We start from the raw sequence: 19,486 nt of genomic DNA on the forward strand, positions 1-19,486 counted from the left end.
AAAATTAGCCAATCAATTGAGAGGGGAGGAGGTTCTGGGATGAAGGGGCCAGTCAGAACATTATCTAACAGGGTATGGGGATGCATGCAATCCAAGATAAATTCAAGGGTGAACTCTTTTGCTTTGATTCATTGGCCAGTGGTGGATGGTAGAAGCCAGTGGTCTCAAACTCAAACCCTTTGCAGGGCCACATTTTGGATTTGTAGGTACTTGGAGGGCCTCAGAAAAAAATAGTTAATGTCTTATTAAGGAAATGACAATTTTGTATGAGATAAAACTCTTTATAGTTTATAAATCTTTCCTTTTGGCTAAGTCTTAATAATATTATAATTTATAGCTAAAGAGACATATGATCAAGAAACTGTTTTATTTTACTTTTGTGATTATGATAAACATACCGAGGGCCTCAAAATAGTACCTGGCGGGCCACATGTGGCCGCGAGCTTGAGACCACTGGTATAAGCTGTATATGCTTGAATGATGCAAGAAATCTCTGCAATACTCGTAGATTCAAACAAGTTTGTTAAATTGCTTTTCTGTTTTGCTTACAATGTTTTGAAGAGGTTTGGGTTCATAAGAAACAGTTAGTTTAGGAGGAATGAAGACATCATGGGCCAGATTCAGTAAATGGTGCTCAAACATCGGCACCAGAAAACATCAGCACCCAGCGCTATTCTACAAAGGTTGCTCCAGGCTGAGCACCCATTATAAAATAGTACAAAGTGCCGATTCCTTTGCCCAAATTTAGGTGCCAAGATTTATACCTGATGAAACCAAGTGTAATTCCTGGTGCCGAATTTGGAGGCACTTCTCCAGTATTCTATAATACTGCACACAAATTTTCAGAATGTCTCTGACCCACCCATGACCACATTCCCTTTTGGGTTGTGTATCAATTATGTTGTGTGTGCATCTCAGGACTGTGACCAAACTATATACTGGACTATATATTGGAGTTTATGGAATCCAGAGCTATGTGTATTAAGGAGAAGAATGGACTGTTAACTAAATTTTTTGTTTCCTTTTTTGTATTTTGAAAAAATTAAAATAAAAATTTTCAAATAAAAAAGTGTGCCTCTATCTTAACTGTATAGATCACAATCCTTCTCCAATCTGTAGATAAAAAGGTTTTCTGCCTTTGTGGTTGAGACACTGATGAATTGAACTGTAACTATTAAGGTCTAGAAACACTGAACCAGTAGGACTGCCATGAAAACTACTTATGCAGAGAGCTTTCCATAGAGTGAATTTCTATTTTGTCTTAATCTTGTAGATACAACAACCTATAGTCAAGGCTTTAGATACTAAAATAAGAATAGGAGGCACTCTGCCTCAGAGATCTTACGTAGAGCCCACACTGTGACACCAATGCCACCCAGCATTACACAGAGACCCAGGAGCAGGAAGAGGATCCTCGGTCTGGACCACAGACATGTCTTTCCACCATCTGAAAGCAAGGCAACAAACAATAGCAGTGAATGAACTGAGAACCGAGTCAGCACAGGTAACCAACATCTATATCTTAGAAACTGCCAGCTGTACAACTGAAATAAAAACATACAATTAATCCTTTTAAAAACCATTGTTTTTTCGATTCGATTCGATTTTCCTGCCCAATTGGGTGGTTTTTTCCAAACATCCTGGTGGGTTTATTTTATAGCCTCTTCACCCCCTTTGCCCTCTCCTACCCACACTGGTCCTGTGGTGTAAACAAAATAAACAAACAAAAAATACTTTTCCTCTCTCTCGCTGAGGACCACGGGTAACAAAATGAGAAGAAAAACTAAAAATCTTGTTGACGTGTTCTAAAATATCTTTTTTTTGTGCTAAAGTCAAATGTTAACTCACACAAAAAGGACTTATCTTTTTCTATCTATATCTGATCCTTGCAAACATTTGAAGAAGAATGATAGCTTAAACGTGTAGAAAAGTTCTTGGTTACTTGGGGCAACAACCACTCAGTTGTTGAAAAGCGTACTTGGTTTAGCAGCTGCTTACTATGTGAGGCGGGCGCTGGCTCCTTCTCAATCCTCGTCATCGTTGCCTTGGCCCGTTTCTTGCACTGCTTGTCCTGGATCTTGCGCATGTCCTCGGCATACTTACAGAACGTGTGGCTGATCTTGGCCCACACTTTGTGCGGCACCATGATGGAGTTGCGGTAGGTGGGCTTCACCTCGCTCATGTGCAGGAACACACCGTACTTGTTGGTGCCCACGTCGAAGAAGTGCTTGTTGTCCACCGTGAGCGAGGTGCCCATGGGCAGCTCGGCCGGCTCCTCTTCCACGCCGTAGTCGTCGATGAGCTTGGCTAGCGCGTCGCGGAACTCGATGGTCTGGCCCTGTGCCGTGCCCAGCCCCGGCCCGCAGTTCAGCGTCTGGCGGACGCACAGGAAGGGGCCGCGCTGGTTCTCCTTCAAGTCCAGGTAGGACTTGCGGTTCTCGCACACCAGGAACTCCTCCTGTACCACCTCCTGCCATATTAGCGTTAATGAGGTAAGAGCGGGCAAGCTGGGGGAGGCCTTTCTGACCGACCCTTCCCCGCAGCGGACGGCCAGCAAGAGGCAGTGCTGCAGCTCCTGCTTCAGGGAAGGCATGGGGGAAGGGTCGGTCATTGAATTGGGAGGCCGATTTTTTTTTAATTGAATCGATTCGAATCGTGAATTGGGCAGCACTAGATCATAATGCAAAAGTGTGGAATCTGTAGAAAGGCACTGACCAACTTGAGATCCAGAATGGGTCTCCAGTCTTCTGCGCCTTTCTTTTCTTTTTTTTTTTTAACTCTTTATTAATTTTCCATTCAAAAACAATGCATTAAAATATACATTTACATATAAGTAATTTCAAAACTGCATTTACATCAGTCATAGAAATACTTCAAAAACTTTTCCCCCTCCCTCCCACCCCAATAAAAGAACAAAAACCAAATGCATTATTTCAGACATATAGTGAAAATCATATTGAATTTATTGATCAATGAAAACATCAAAATATAATACCCATCCACCCACCCATCCAGGAGAATAAACCACCTAATCATCATTAACAAAATTTGTCAATTGACTCCATGTTAATTTAAATAACTTATTATTACACAACATTTCTAAATTCATTTTCTCATATTTGTAGCATAAACATAAAGAATCCCACCAAAAGGAGAAATTAAGTTGATCCCAATTTTTCCAGTTTTTGGTAACCATTTGCATGGCTATCCCAGTCATGATGGAAAATAATCTACTTTTATACTTGTCTAAAGGAGGTTTAGGTGACAACAATGTACCACAAATAACCACCTCAAACGAAAACGGAATCAAAGACTCCAAAATCAAATTAATTTGTCTCTATATTAATTTCCAAAAGATGAGTATTAAAGGACAATAGAACAACAAATGATCTAGTGTCCCTAGTTCAAGATGACAATGCCAGCATCTATTAGACTTTGAACTGTCTAACTTCTGCAACTTCTTTGGCACAATGAAGTATAAGGAGTATCTGCTGGAGCCCGATTCACTTTCGGGAACCAGTTCTAAAGCCTAAATGTCCAAGATACATTGCAGAGTTGCCTAAATCTAGAGCGCTTTCTACGGTCTTCCCGCCGGACAGTCCAAAAATAGATCTAGAGGAAAGCAAAAGAAGTCTATCTTGTGTCCCTCCCGTATGATGTCCAGCACCCATTGGTCTGAGATCTGTTCCAAGTCCTGTAGGAACGCCAATAACCAGCCTCCAATGCAGGGAAACACGACCAAGACCCTGGTGTCATTGTGTCTTCTTAGAGGAGATGCTCGAGCGAGAACCCGAAGTCTGTTGGCGTTTGGGGCTGTTATAGAATGGTCTGTAGCTTTGAGAATATCTCTAGCCAGACAAGCCCGAGGAACCTTGGTGAAACCTGCGGGAGGGATGAAAATTGCCCCGACCTCCTCCGGGAACACGCCAAGGCTGGTTGTCCGGGAGGGACTTAGGACGGTGGTCCGCCACACTAGCTATCAGGTCAACTAATCCCTTGCCAAAAAGCATTTGACCCTTCTAGGAAGCCTGCTGTGAGTCGCCTCAGAGGCCGAATCTCCAGCCTAGTGGCAGATCCAGAGCATTCTGCAAGCCAAAATAGCATAAGCAGAAACTTTGCCTAGCACCCGAATAAGATCATACATCACTGCAGTCAGCCCCGCTTTCGTTGCCTATCTGATGTACTGTGCCTATAACAGGTATATATATTTATTGGTACAATATAACTTAGGGATTATTTAGAGTGAGTTTATATATCCCTGGGGCCCTTTAAACAGGCGTCAGAAATTACGTAATATAAGAATAACATTATTAGAGTGAATTTTAACTGTTATTTTTGATTGTTTGGATTATTAGTGTCCTTCCCTGAAGACGACTTGAAACTCGAGTCGGGGGGACAGGGTCATTATAACGGATTAAACAACAACCTACACAGAATTTGTTTTCAATCAGCACGAGACACTTTCAACGCCACAGAGGTTCTTTGTCAGCGTTTTACCATCCAAATCAGATAAGTGCTTTCTGTTATTGATAACGTGAATATGGATGGTAATAGGGGACAGTGAAAACCATGATGGTCCCCCATTGAACTTTTGTTGGTGTTATCACTAATTTATGGGTTCAGGGTCTGAGTTTTCACAATATTAAAGTAGAAGTATTAATTATAACTAGAACTGTGATTAGTGTTAACAAGCGTTACGTTAATATCACAGAGGACTATTGGTTTTTTCCCCATAGATTGAGAATATTTCATACAAGGCATCTGCCACATCTGACTTTATGGAACAATTTAACTGGACCATTAAGAGCCCTCTTGGATTTTAAAAATGTAAGAAGATATTAAGAACCACTTTATTCATGGAAGCATTTAAATGATTGCTTATTTCTGGTCCATGCAGAATATTTCCGTTGATATGTGGGTGGCAATGTCAGATAATTGTTTCTGAAGAAACTGATGTCTCTATTGTGTGTTTGTACAAAATTATTGTATATGCCTGAATTTTATGATTGTATTTTGTAAACCACCACTACTACTATTAATTATTTCTATAGCTACCAGACGCATGCAACACTGCACAGAATCACAAAGGGTAAGAAAACAGTCCCTGCTCGAACGAGTTTACAATCTAAACAGGCAAGACAGACAAACAGGATGTCATGGATACAATTAAAGGGAATGGTTAATCAGCGGGCTGGGTTGGAGGGCAGATGAGTAGGGTTAAGGATTGAAAGCTATATCAAAAAGATGTGTTTTCAGTCAGCTTTTAAACAAGGGAAGGGAAGGAACTTTATGGACAAACTCAGGTAATTTATTCCAGGCATAGGAGAGAGAAGGGAGGAGAGATATTGAGGGGCAATAGAATGAACATACTTGTAGATCAGCAATAAGATCTTGAACTGTTTGCGATGGCAGATAGGAAGCCAGTGATGTGACTTAAGGAGAGGGGTGACATGAGCATAGCGAGATTGGTAGAAGGTGAGAAGCCGGACACCACTGGGAGGCAAGGGGGAACACGCAGGCCTTCCTGGGGGGGGGGGGAGTGTGAGCAGTCCTTCAGGGTTTGGGGGGTGGGACAGGCCTTTAAGGGGGGGACAAGCCTTCAAGGAGGGGAGACAGGCCTACAAGGGGAGGACAGGCAGGCCTTCAGGGGTGGGATGCAGGCCTTTAAGGGGGGACAGGCCTTCTAGGGGGAGGTACAGACCTTCAGGTGGGACATACCTTCAAGGGGGAGACAGGCAGGCAGGCCTTTGGGGGGGATGCAGGCCTTCAAGGGAGGGGGACAGGTCTTTAAGGGGGGACAAGCCTTCAAAGGGGAAACAGGCCTTTAGGGATGGTGGCACAGGCCTTCAGGGGTAGGGTGCAGGCCTTCAGGGGGAGGTGCAGACCTTCAGGGGGGGACTGACTTCCAGGGGAGGAGGCCCTGGTGTAGAAGTACACGGAGGGAGGGAAGGGGGGTTCAAAGTGACATGCATATGCCAGACTTTGGGGGGAAGAAATAATGGGTCTAAAAACAGAGGAGAGGGAGAGAGATAGTGGACTATGAAATTTAGGGAGGGAAGGAACAGAAAGGGAGAAAAGTTGGACACAAGGGATGGTGTGGAGGGGGGATAAAGATACTGGATAGGAGGGTAGTTGGAAAAAGAAAAGTAGAGATGGTGGACCTGGGGTGGTGGGGACGGAGGGAGAGATGCTGGATGAAAGGGTAGTTGAGAAAAGGTGAATCTGTGGATGGAGACGAAAAAAGGAAAGATGTCGGATCTCCAGGGGAGGGAAGGGAAACGGAAGGGGAGGACAGAGATGGCAGATGGATGGTTAGCATGCAGAAAGAATGAAGGGACCCTGGCAAGCAAGTTATCAGAAGACAACCAGAGCCTGGGACCAACCAGATTTGAATAATGACCAGACAACAAACGGTAGAAAAACTCATTTTATTTTCTGTTTTGTGATTACAATATGTCAGATTTGAAACATGTATCCTGCCAGAGCTTGTGTTAGATCTCAAATGTGAGCTAGGATTTAACTGAGAAAGGAAAAGCCTTTTTTGTTTGTTTATTTTCTTTACACCACAGCACCAGTATGGTTAGGAGAAGGCAAAGGGGGCGAAGAGGCTATAAAATAAACCCAGCAGGATGTTTGAAAAAAAAAAAAAAAAAACACAAAAAAAAAAAAACAACACCCAACTGGGCAATTGGAAAATCAAATCGAATCGAAAAACCAATTCAACAGGCTGAATCGAATCGAAATTTTTTTTTCCTGAATCAGGCAGCACTATGTGGGATCTCTCAGAGAGTGAAAGAGATAATGGTTACTGTTGATGGGCAGACTGGATGGACCATTTGGCCTTTATCTGCCATCATGTTTCTATGTTACCATTTTAGTCACCTTCCTCTGGATCGCTTCAAGTCTTCTTGTATCCTTTGCCAGATACGGTCTCCAAAATTGATCACAGTACTCTAAGTGGGGCCTCACCAATGACCTGTACCGAGGCATCAACACCTTCTTTCTTCTACTGCCTCCGCCTCTTTCTATACAGCCCAGCATCCTTCTGGCAACAGCCACCGACTTATCACACTGTCTCTTTGCCTTTAGATCTTCAGACACTATCACTCCAAGGTCCCTCTCCCCATCCATGCGTATCAGCCTCTCACCTCCCAGCACATACTGCTCCTTCCGATTTCTAATCCCCAAATGCATTACTCTGCATTTCTTTGCATTGAATTTTAAGGGTCATTTTACTAAGGTGCGGTTGTGCGTTTAGAGTGCGCTAAATGCTAATACATGCAAATGTGTCGATAGGATATAATAATAATAATTTTATTCTTATATACTGCCAAAGCCATGGAAGTTCGAGGCGATTTACAGCAAGAAGCGCTGGAGAATCAGTGAAGAGGTTACAATCAAAGCCAATAGTACAATCTTACATAATGAAAGAATTGGGCGCATTAGCATTTAGCACGCACTAATTTTTTGCATGCGCTGTCACACTAGCGCGTCTTAGTAAAATGACCCCTTAGTTATCAAACTTTTTAATGATACGGAGTTTAAAACACTAAATTTACCTGTGCACTTTTCACCTACTCACAGGTTATACTGTATCAATGAATAAATATCATTCAACTAATATAATTTATCTTATTTTTCAAAATATTTTTAATATTGAAGTGCTCATTAATAAACAGTACAGGCTGCCCCAGGAACCATCATCACACCACATAGTTCCTTATCCACCAGCAATAATAACCAAAAAACATAAGAAAATAAATAAATAAGCTCCAAAGGACTTATCTCATTTTCATTCTCTGGTGGAATATCCGGTTCCTCATATAGTAGCCAGCCTGTGTAATTTTACTATACCATAAACGTTACCGAGTCGTCCCTTCGACTCGAGTTTCGCTGGTAAAAAGCTTCCTCAGGAAGGAACGCTATATAAAAAAGAAATAGTGTTACTAAAACCCTAGAATCCCTAAATTTGTGCAAACTTATGCACTTCACTGATTTCTAACATTAAACCTTATTCCACTATATTGCTCAATTACCTTAATTATTAAACATACCTTAGAATCTGACCAGTAACATTCTGAGAGTACTCCAAACTGCCAAATGTCTCCTGCAGCCAATTCTAGGAAGGGAAGTCATGCCCTCCTATATCTCACCACTGTAGATTGGACAAACCCCTACAACTATGTCATCCGCCAATCTCACAGCTGAAACCATTCAATCTCAGCATTGAGACAGGCGGGACTCAGGGTACGCCGTTCAAAAATAAATCTCTGTTCAATCTTTAATAAACAGCGTGACAAATCACCTCCCAGAATGTTCTCCACTTGGACAAGTACTATGTTTTAAATCTTCCAGCTTGTGGGCTAATTCAATCCAGTGAGAAACTAATGGGGCTTGTGTATGCGCTCTACAGATATTGCTTAAATGTTCAGCAATCCTTTGTTCAATAGCTCTACTCGTGTGGCCTATGTAGTACTTGCTACATGGACACACAATACAATAAACCATCCCAACCGAATTAAAATTAGTGCCGGTTAACAATCTATATCTATTGTTACCCCTCCTAGGAATTGTTATGCTGTTTTGTTGCAACACCAAAAAACAATAGACACACCTCCCACATGCCTTATGAGCCACCCTGCTTTCTTGATTGTTCCTATGTTTTTAACCTTTCTCTCAAGTTTTTATCTCACTTAAAGGCAAAAAAATAAATTATGTTAGATGAATGATATTTATTCATTGAAACAGTATAACCTGTGGGTAGGCGAAAAAATTGAATTTTAGTTGCCAGATATTATTGACAATTCCTCTAACTTTTGCAGATCCTTTTTCATGTTTTCCACTCCCTCCTCAGTGTCTACTCTGTTACAAATCTTGGTATCATCTGCAAAAAGGCACACTTTTCCTTCTATCCCTTCAGCAATGTCACTCACAAACATATTGAACAGGATTGGCCCCAGCACCGAATCCTGAGGGACTCCACTACTTACCTTTCCTTCCTCTGAGCGAATTCCTTTAACCACCACGCTCTGACGTCTGTCCATCAACCAGTTCACAACTTTGGGTCCTAACTTCAGCCCATCAAGTTTGTTTAAGAGCCTCCTATGAGGAACTGTGCTGAAATCTAAGTAATTTACATCTAGCATATGTCCTTGGTCCAATTTTCTGGTCACCCAATCAAAAAATTCAATCAGATTCATTTGGCACGATTTACCTTTAGTAAAGTCATGTTGCCTCGGTTCCTGCAACCGATTAGATTCTAGGAATTTCTCTATCCTTTCTTTTAGCAACGGTTCCATTATTTTTCCAATAACCCGCTTCATCTCTGCAACCACTTTTGTGAATTGGCACCACATCCGCTTTTCTCCAATCCCCAGGAATCACCCCCGTCTTCAGAGACTTGTTGAACAAATCTTTACTAGGACCCACCAGAACCTCTTGTAGTGCTGGATTTTATTCTACTAATTATATACTCCTTTAATATAACTATTATGAAAAACAGTACAGCAAAACCATGAATAAACTGAACTAAATGAATAAACTGGGGCAGTGGAGGATTAAGTGACTTGCCCAGGGTCACAAGCGGCATCGCCCCACAACCTCAAGGTGCTAAGGCTGTAGCTCTAACCACTGCATCAAAAGAGCACTATGTACTAGGGATTGTGCTAGTAGTTAAGAGCCCCAGCCCCAGCACTCTGAGGTTAAAGGTTTAAGGCCCATGCCACTCCTTGTGAATCTGAGCAAGTCACTTAATCCTCCATTGCTCCGGGTATATTAGATTGTGAGCCCACTGGGACAGATAGGGAAAAATGGAGTTAATTCCTATCTCGGAAAGTTGATAAAGTAGTATGTCGTGGTGGACAACATCGAAAGCTGCAGAGAGATCGAATTGTAATAGGACAGCGAATTTGTTACGAGAATGTAGTTGTTGCACCTTAGAAATTAAGGAAACTAGGAGGGATTTGGTGCTGAAGCTGGGTCTGAAGCCATATTGGTAGGGATGGAGGATGAAGAATCTCTCTAGGTAAGAAGAGAGCTGGGTGGCGACTATGGCCTCTAGCAGTTTAGTTAGGAGAGGGATATTTACTATGGGGCGGTAGTTAGATGGTAAGGAAGGGTCGAGATCGGCTTTTTTCAGAAGAGGGGACAAGGCAAGGCACGGGCAAACATAGGAGACCCCCCCCCCTTTTTCAATCTCTTCATCTTCTCCTTCTTCTTACAAACAGGGCAGCTATACATCAACCCCTCAACTCACCCTGCGGAACAGATTCCAGATTCTTCAGGAAGGAACTGCCAATGAGGAACAGGAGCAGAAACAGGAGCAGGCCCAACACACAGCTCCATCTCCAGGGACAACTGACAGCTCCATCTCCAGGGACAACTGACCGGCTCCCCCCAAAGAAGCGCAGAGTAATAGTCATCGGGGATTCCATGCTGAGGGGCACCGAGGGACCAATTTGAAGACCAGATATGCAATCTAGGGAGGTCTGCTGTCTGCCTGGAGCCAGGATACGAGATGTCACCGCCAGCTTGGATAGACTACTCACGCCCCAATGCTTGGATAGACTACTCACTTTCCTATGCTTCTTGTCCACATAGGAACCAATGACACTGCCAGGAACACACCGGAGACCATCACCAGAGATTTTGGAGCACTGGGTGAGAGGCTGAAGCGGACAGGAGCGCAGGTGGTTTTCTCATCGATCCTCCCAGTTAGAGGCAAGGGAAGAGCCAGAGATGAACGTATCCAGAGGACGAACGAGTGGCTACAGGGATGGTGCCGGGATATGAACTTCGGATTCCTAAACCATGGGGAAGCGCTACAAGGACTTCAGGGACCAGACGGACTCCATCTGACCAGTAGGGGTAAGAATGTCTTCGGACACCGACTAGCCCGCCTGCTTCACAGGGCTTTAAACTAGGTAAGTCGGGGGAGGGTACCCATTCACATATTAGTGCAGAAAGGAATTATCCTGATGAGGTGAGTCGAAACTCCGCTTCCATGTCCAAGGTAAGTACCCACATTGCAAACAGTTCTTTAGGAGTCACACCGACTCGGGTAGGATACGCCTCACAGGGACTTAGCAAACACAAGATATGTATGTCAATGCACACAGTTTAGGTAACAAAATTCTAGAATTGGAGGCTGAAATAAGGAATGCTGACCTAGATGTGGTGGCAATATCTGAAACTTGGTTCACGGACTCACATGGGTGGGATATGGCTATACCGGGCTACAATCTACTTTGTCAGGACAGAGAGGGCAGGTTAGGAGGGGGGGTAGCTCTATACATTAAAGAGGACATCAAAACCACCAGCATCACAGATGTCAAGTACACCAGGGAGTCCCTCTGGGTAAACCTGGCAAGAGGCAGAGAAAAATGCCTGTATCTAGGTGTGGTATACAGACCCCCAAGACAACTGGAAGACATGGACGCAGAATTAATTGAAGACATAGAGAATATCACTCTATGAGGAGAAGCTGTAGTCCTTGATCACTTCTCTCTAAATCACTAACTTTTCTTTTGAAACTAGACTGGCCATTTATCGTTTCTTGCGATCTTTACAAATAATTTTTTTTTTCTCGGAACATGCTTCTACAATAGATGATTCGATCATCACGTCCAAATCCCAATGGTGTCCGTCTGGCCCTTTCCATCCCTATATTGTGACATTTAGAGATTTAGTTTTGCAAGATTTGGAGGATATTGAAATACGGTATAGGGAGGGTTATAAACATTTCAATATTTCTTATGAGGAAAAGCAAGTAATCAAACAACTAGGGCAGGATAGGGAGATCATTATATCTCGTGCTGATAAGGGTGGAGCGACAATAATTCAGTCGCAGGAGAAATACAATCAGGAAGCGTATAAACAATTAAACAATGTGATGCGTTATAAACGTTTATTAGGTAATCCAGTGGAAGACATAAAAAAGAGATTGAACAGATACTTAAGGTAGAAATTAATACCAAGAAAACTACTTGTAAAGAATATGATTTTTTGAGAGAACAGTATCCCATTACACCGAGGATATATTTTCTACCCAAAATCCACAAAAACACCACTGGCCCCCCCTGGGCGCCCAATAGTATCTATGCGTGAGTCCATTTTAGAGCCATTATCCAAGTTCCTAGATTTTTTTCTGAGAGAGGAAGTGAGCAAGATTCGATCATATATTAAAGACACCACTCATATGCTCTCTATGTTGGCCTCTATATCGCAAGTGGAAGATGATTGGGTTCTGGTTACATTAGATGTAGCCTCTTTGTACACCATGATATCGGCTGACCATGCTCTAAGATTGTTGCAGGAAATATTGAGTCGTAAAACCCGGTATCCTAGAATCTCTGCAGAATTTTTATTAACCCTTGCTGAAATAATATTGAAACTGAATTACTTTTGCTTTAATGGGGAATTTTTTTCAACAAATCCATGGTATTGCTATGGGGGCCTCTGTGGCCCCATCAATAGCGAATCTATATATGGCGGATTTAGAACAAAAACACATATATGGATCTGCGGAGTTCCAGCAGGTTGTGATTTGGCGTAGGTTTTTGGATGATATATTCTTTATTTGGAAATCTTCTTTACAAGAGCTGGAGAATTTTATTAAGTGGCTGAATAGCCTGGATCCGAATATCAAGTTCTCTGCTAATATTAACACACGTGAAATAGCGTTCCTGGATACAGAAGGATGGGAGAGGGTTCAAAACGACTCTGTTCAGAAAAAGTACTGACAGGAACAGTTTACTTCGCTATCATAGTTTTCACCCGCAAAGGTTGAGAGATAGCTTACCCATCAGCCAATTCTTACGCATTAGACAAATTTGTTCGTCGTTAGAAGAATTTAAGAAACAAGCAAAAAATATGAAAGAGAGATTTCATCAACGGGGTTATCCCAAAGCTGTCATTCGTCAGGCCTATATCCGTGCGAAATGTGCCCAACGTGATTTATTATTGAATTATCATGAGGAAAGGGAGAATACTGGCTTATTCTTTGTTCAAAAATATACTCCCTTCTCCCAGAAAATTAATAAGATTAAATGAAAATACTGGCATGTAGCTAAGATGGCCTTAACGGAATTTCCAGAGATGCCATTGTTTTCATATAAATGCACCAAGAATATAGGTGAGATGGTGAAACATAAGGAATGGGATAAGGGAGCTATGAGGGGGACACATAACACATGTGGCAGGTGTATGTTGAGTATGACAGGGGATGTGTGGTGTCATTCCACCACAGGAAAAAGTATTTTTCATCATCTAGGACGACCTGTGATTCCACTTATGTGAGCTACCTCATACAATGTCCCTGTGATAAAATATATGTGAGACGTACGATCCGCTCCATTAAAGTCCGCTTGAACGAGCACAAATCAAGGGTGCAAACTGATCGTGATACAGCACCGCTAGTAAAACATTGGCAGCAAGCAGGACATATGTGGTCCGATATTAGATGGCGCATTATCGATTCAATTTCTGTTGGGTGGGAGGGTGGTAATATAAAAAAAGCTTTAGCAATGAAAGAACAGAGATGGATTTTCCAGCTTAAATCACTAGAACCAGCAGGGCTCAACGAGGAAATAGAATGGCTTTCTATTATTTGAATAACAGGCCCGATGTTATAGTGCCGATATTATGAGTAGGTTGCCTAACAACAGGCCAGCCTCCTTACTGACGTCAGACGCTCAAACATGAAGCTTTCAGCTGTTTTATATTCAGCAGATAACAAACCGCGGCCATGTTTGAACTAAATGACTGCACCTTCGATCGGTAAGAGACAAACTTATATCTGAAAACTGTTTTCTGTTTCTGACCAGAGTCTTTTGAAATAAACCCCCCGTTTTAACAACTTTCATAACAATTTTTGGATAGATTGCTTGCACGATGTCTAGCAGTGTATAATGCTTTTACATTTGAGAGGTCACTAGTGCCTGCAATGTTTGAATGAATTTTAAAGAAGCAATAACTGAGAGAGAGTTGAATTTTAAAAGTTTTGTATGTTTTTCAGTTCCCCTGAAGAAAAACTTTGTTCGAAACATGCATGTCGGGAGAGGTGGCATTGATGAACTTTTAAGAGCTAACCTAAATAAGACTAAATAAGAAAAAGATATTAAATAATGAAATGAAATAAATTGAAATGAAATGCAATGAAGAAATAACTATGGAGTTATGAAATTACGGACACGATTATGAAATTAAATGAATTTTAGAGTTTTGATTAAATAAAACAATAAAGTGGATTAATGAAGACAAGAGATAGCTGGGCACTATTTATGGTCCAGTTATTATCCGAAGGTCCATACAAATGAAAAAATGGAAAAATAAAAAGAATTAATGTATATACATAAACTTATATAATGAAGTTTATGAATCTCTTTACAGTGTATATGATGCCACACTATGTAAGCAGGCACCATATAGCTTTATAAGATTAAAGATTTGAAAAGAGTACAGAGAAAAGTTAGTGATTTAGAGAGAAGTTATAAACTTTATAAAACACATTATTATATTTTCTTATAAAACACATATTTTAACTGAACTCTGACATCCTCAGCCTTGCCATTCACAAAAACAGAAGGAAGAAAAGTTCCCATTCCCTGCTGTCTCATGTTCCCGGCCTATACAATATTTTTCTTCTGCAGACCCTTCAAAAGTCTGACCAAATCCTCGTTTAACTTGCATTATAAAGTAGTGAGGATGCCATCTCTCCCCATTCCCAGGTCCTAAAGTCTAAGATAGTAGGGCAAACTAGTGCTGCCCGATTCAGGAAAAAAAAAATACAATTTGATTCGATTCAGCCTATTGAATTGGTTTTTCGATTCGATTCGATTTTCCTGCCCAATTGGGTGTTTTTTTCAAACATCCTGGTGGGTTTATTTTATAACTTTTTCACCCCTTTGGCTTCTCCTAACCACACTGGCGCTGTGGTGTAAACAAAATAAAGAAACAAAAAGGACTTTTCCTCTCTCTGTTAAATCCCAGCTCACGTTTGCGGTCTAACACCAGCTCTGGCAGGATACACTTTTCAAATCTGACATATTGTAATCACAAAACAGAAAATAAAATTTGATTTTATACCTTTTGTTGTATGGTCAATATTCAAATCTTGTTGGTCCCAGGCTCTGGTTGTCTTGCTTGCCAGGGTCTCCTTCTTTCTTCTTTCTCCATGCTAACCATCCATCTGCCATCTCTGTCCTCCACTTCCATTTCCCTTCCCTCCCCTGGAGGTCTGGCATCTTTCCCTTTTTTTGTCTCCATCCACAGATTCACCTTTTCTCAACTACCCTTTCATCCTGCATCTCTCCCTCCTTCTCCACCACCCAAGGGTTCACCATCTCTCCCGTTCTCTTCCCAACTATCCTCCTATCCAGTATCTCTATCCCCCCTCCACACCATTCCTTGTGTCCAACTTCTCTCCCTTTCTGTTCCTTCTCTCCCTAAATCCCATTATCCACCATCTTTCTCCCACTCCTCTGTTTTTAGACCCATTATTTTTCCCCCCAAAGTTCGGCATATTCATGTATCTTTGAACCCCCCCCTTCCCTCCCTCCCTCTGTGTACCTTAAATTTCTGGATTCCTTATATCTTCCTTGATTTCATCTACAGATATAATAATAACAACTTTATTTTTCTATACCGCCAACACCCAACAATTTCTAGGTGGTTCACAAAATAAAAGGACTGAACATTCCAGCAATGATACAAAGCACACAAAAAGGCAGTACAATATTTCAATAATGAAAAATACAGTATGAAACTATGAGATAATCTTCAATTAAGTAACAAATTTTTTTAACAAATAGGTCTTAACCAGTTTTCTAAAGGTGCAATAAGATGCAGATTGTTGAATCAGACCATCTAACCATACTTGAACTTTACCTGCTTGATAAGTCCATAAATACTGTAAAGATGTATTGGGGATAGCTTCTGATATGCTATCCCTTTGGTAAAGGCCCAGTATTTTACTCTGCTGGTTGGTGATGGGAGAAGAGCAATAGGTGAATTTTTGGAATTGTCATTGAAAATTGTTTTAGAAAGAATTATATTAGTGGTGACTTTTGCTCTTTAAATGGATCGTAATCATATCTAATCTAATCTAAACCTTAAGTTTATATACCGCATCATCTCCATGAGAATGGAGCTCGACACGGTTTACAAGAACTTAAAATAGTGGGTAGAGAAGAAGAAAAAGGATTACATGAACTCTTATGTCTATACTTCAGACGTATAAATGAACAGCAGTTCGTGGGATCTGTTATTTGTGGATTTCCTAATCTATCCAAAGGTATGGAAAAAAGAACAAGGGTTCTTGCTTTGGGATCAAGTTTTTTATTGATATTTCCTTATAACTGTTTTAGTTATTTTTGAGACCAAATTTTGGGGGGGGAGATCTCAAGCAACTGTTATTACTTTTTGAGGGCTAAAGACGGGGTTCAAACTCAAGGAATATCTTCTTAGAGTGCTGTTTTTATATTAAGCTATGGATTTTAGAAGTGACTTCTCTTTTTTCCCCTTTTAATGTTTTTTCCACTTGGTCTAAGATTGTGGGTGAACTCAGAGAGGGTTTTTTTTTGCCTTGAAATCACACTTATTTATGATTGTAATTGGATAAATCTAAAATGTGTTAAAAATATTTATTAAAAAAAAAAAAAGAAAGAAAGAAATCAGTCACCACAGTCAGATTTAAGATGCTGGCACTGGAGAGCAGTGGGGAGAAAGGTGTGCTGCCCAGAAATCATAAAGTGCAGTGCTAGAGCAAGCAGAATCAGGCTCCTATTTAACCCAGGGATCTGATGCCTTTAAAATCTATAACTGCAATCAGCTGCCTATGCCTAAATCCAGACTTGCAGCCACCTACCTGTATTCCCTAAGGAGGCAGTTCTTTATTTCTTTATTTTACTTGGGATGTTGGCAGCTGCACTCGACTAATGCAAACAGCATACCTCCCATTTTGATACCCACCTAGAATCAGGCTCTGGTCCAACAGTTAATATTTAATTCATGACTGGTCTGCCCAGAGATCTGAAGCAGTTAGAGGTTGAGGACTTTCTAATTAGGATATATACCAAACATCCAGTACTCACCATTCTTCTCTGCCATTTTAGGAGACAAGTTAATAATCTAACAGCCTCTGGAGACAGTAGGACCCAGTAAAGAAATAAGAGACTGAGCCGTACAAGAGTCCAAATCCCTAGTGAGAAAACAAAGCAGAACATTTTTAGTCTATTTACCCTTCTCTCATTACTGCATCACCAAACAAATGCCTATACTGCACATTTTTATCAAGGGCAGCATACTGTATACTTCAGGACAAGGTGTATTATCTGAGTACTGGCTGTATTTGAGTCATACACTCTATGTGCAGAAGCCATTTAGGGGCATAGTTATCAAAGTGCGCTACCATTAAGATGTGCTATTTTAATATTAACACATGCTAATTTAGCAAGGATCCCAATTTATGCAATCAGACCTAGTTACTAATAACTGGAGTTAACAGTAATAACATGTCTTAAATATAGTCCGTGCTGATATCTTCTCCCTCTCCCCCCTTTACTCTTAATGTGGCCTGGAAATTTACTGCAGAGTATAACCAAGGTATCAATTTGCACAAAGTCCAGTTTCTCCTGGATTCCTGTGGCCACAAGAACCATGACTTCCAACTCTAAAATGTTTGGGATAATTTTTGTCCGAGTCAATTTGAAATCTTTTGTAGCTAAATACCTAAACTATTGCAAATGTCTCTCTTCCCACATTGTTGCATAATCACAGCACAATGCTGTTTTATCAGGGACAGCCTGTCTTTTCCCCTAGTACATCTATCAAATTGTAGTTTCTACTGCTAAGAATTACATATCCATGTGTGCCTCATTGGTAAAACTAGGATCATTTCTAGGGTTACCAGATGTTCAGGAAAACCCAGACATGTCCTTTTTAGAGGGCTGTCCGGGTGCCTGAGGGATTTCCAAAACCCGGCAGTTTGTCCAGGTTTTGGAAAGCCCCGAGCTCATGGATGTCAACGTGATGACATCACATGCATGATGTCATGTCGACATCCATGCATGCACAGAGGTCCTCCAGATGTAGCCCTGAGCTCAATGAAGGAGACACAAGGTTCATGTGGGAGCGGGGCAGGGCTGGGGGCAGAATCTGGCAGGGTCAGGTATCCTCTTTTTTTTTTTAAGAGGAAATCTGGCAACCCTAATCATTTCTGCCTTTCTCTGTGTTCCCAGACTCCACTGATTCAGATAAATAACTTGACCTGCTCTTATGTGAAAGCTAGTTTGCTTTAAATTTTAAAACTTTAATCTCTGCATTGCACAAGACTTTCTGACCAGTTTAAATAAAGGAGGTTTTTATGCCTATAAAGTTTCTCTGCCGTTTTAGACTCATCAACCTGTTTTTCAAAAGAACAAGGTGATAAGGGGGTTCTGAGGCTTTTTTTTTTTTTGCTGGATTCAGGCCTGTTACAATGGAAAAGATTTTCTTTTGATTGTATTAGCATGAATCCATAAACACATCTGAACACACATAGATGGTGTTTATTTTTCTGCCTTATAGAAATTTCTAGTTTATTTAAGGTTTGATAAAATCACTTTCTTTCATAGATTACAAAGCGATGAACAGTATAAAAATGGAGAAGACAAGACGATTATTGGGGGAATCACTGACATACTTTCAATGAGAGGGAAATAGAGGGAGGAACTACAAATTAGTATAGGAAAGAAAATGAAGGGAAAAAACAAAAGTGAATTTAATTGATCAAGGCTTGCCTACTTTAAGTGGAGATGTCAAATGGACTCTAGGATCAGATTAATTAAAGGCATCCCTGAATAGGTAACTTTTTAATTTCACTTTGAACTTGTCAAGGGGTTTTTCTTCCCTTACCAGGGCTGATAGCAGGTTCCAAACGTGAGGAGCAGTAACTGAGAAAAGTGTTTCACCTAGTGTTAATTGTTCATCGGGATGGAATTGTGAGAAGATTTTTATCCTCTGATCGTAGAGTACGGAAAGGATTATAAGGGATAATGACTCTATCCAGTAGTGCTGCCCGATTCAGGAAAAAAAATTTGATTAGATTCGATTCAGCCTATTGAATTAGTTTTTCGATTCGATTTGACTTTTCTGCCCAATTGGGTGTTATTTTCAAACATCCTGGTGGGTTTATTTTATAACTTCTTCACCCCCTTTGGCTTCTTCTAACCACAATGGCGCTGTGGTATAAAAAAAATAAAGAAACAAAAAGGATTTTTCCTCTCTCTGTTAAATCCTAGCTCACGTTTGCGGTCTAACACCAAATCTGGCATATTGTAATCACAAAACAGAAAATAAAATTAGTTTTCTACCTTTTGTTGTCTGGTAAATATTTAAATCTTGTTGGTCCCAGGCTCTGGTTGTCTTCTGATAACTTGCTTGCCAGGATCTCATTCTTTCTTCTTTCTCCATGCTAACCATCCATCTGCCATCTCTGTCCTCCCCTTCC

At 41.0% G+C, this 19,486-nt stretch overlaps 1 protein-coding gene across 4 annotated transcripts in view; it reads right to left on the reverse strand.

Annotated features, from left to right (window-relative positions):
* The window catches only part of HPN (hepsin), a 181,032-nt gene that overhangs the window by 139,389 nt on the left and 22,157 nt on the right, over positions 1–19,486 (reverse strand). For 3 of the 4 annotated variants that reach the window (XM_033963174.1, XM_033963176.1, XM_033963175.1), the window contains 2 exons: positions 17,091–17,197; positions 1,346–1,447 (listed from right to left, as the gene is read on the reverse strand). In XM_033963174.1, coding sequence (XP_033819065.1) covers positions 1,346–1,447; positions 17,091–17,106 — 118 coding nt within the window. In that variant the 5' untranslated portion in view covers positions 17,107–17,197. Of the gene's footprint in view, positions 1–1,345; positions 1,448–17,090; positions 17,198–19,486 lie in introns of those variants that run through there. The other variant, XM_033963177.1, reaches the window with a different exon arrangement.

This window comes from Geotrypetes seraphini, chromosome 11, assembly GCF_902459505.1.
Source record: "Geotrypetes seraphini chromosome 11, aGeoSer1.1, whole genome shotgun sequence".
NCBI classification, from domain to species: Eukaryota; Metazoa; Chordata; class Amphibia; order Gymnophiona; family Dermophiidae; genus Geotrypetes; species Geotrypetes seraphini.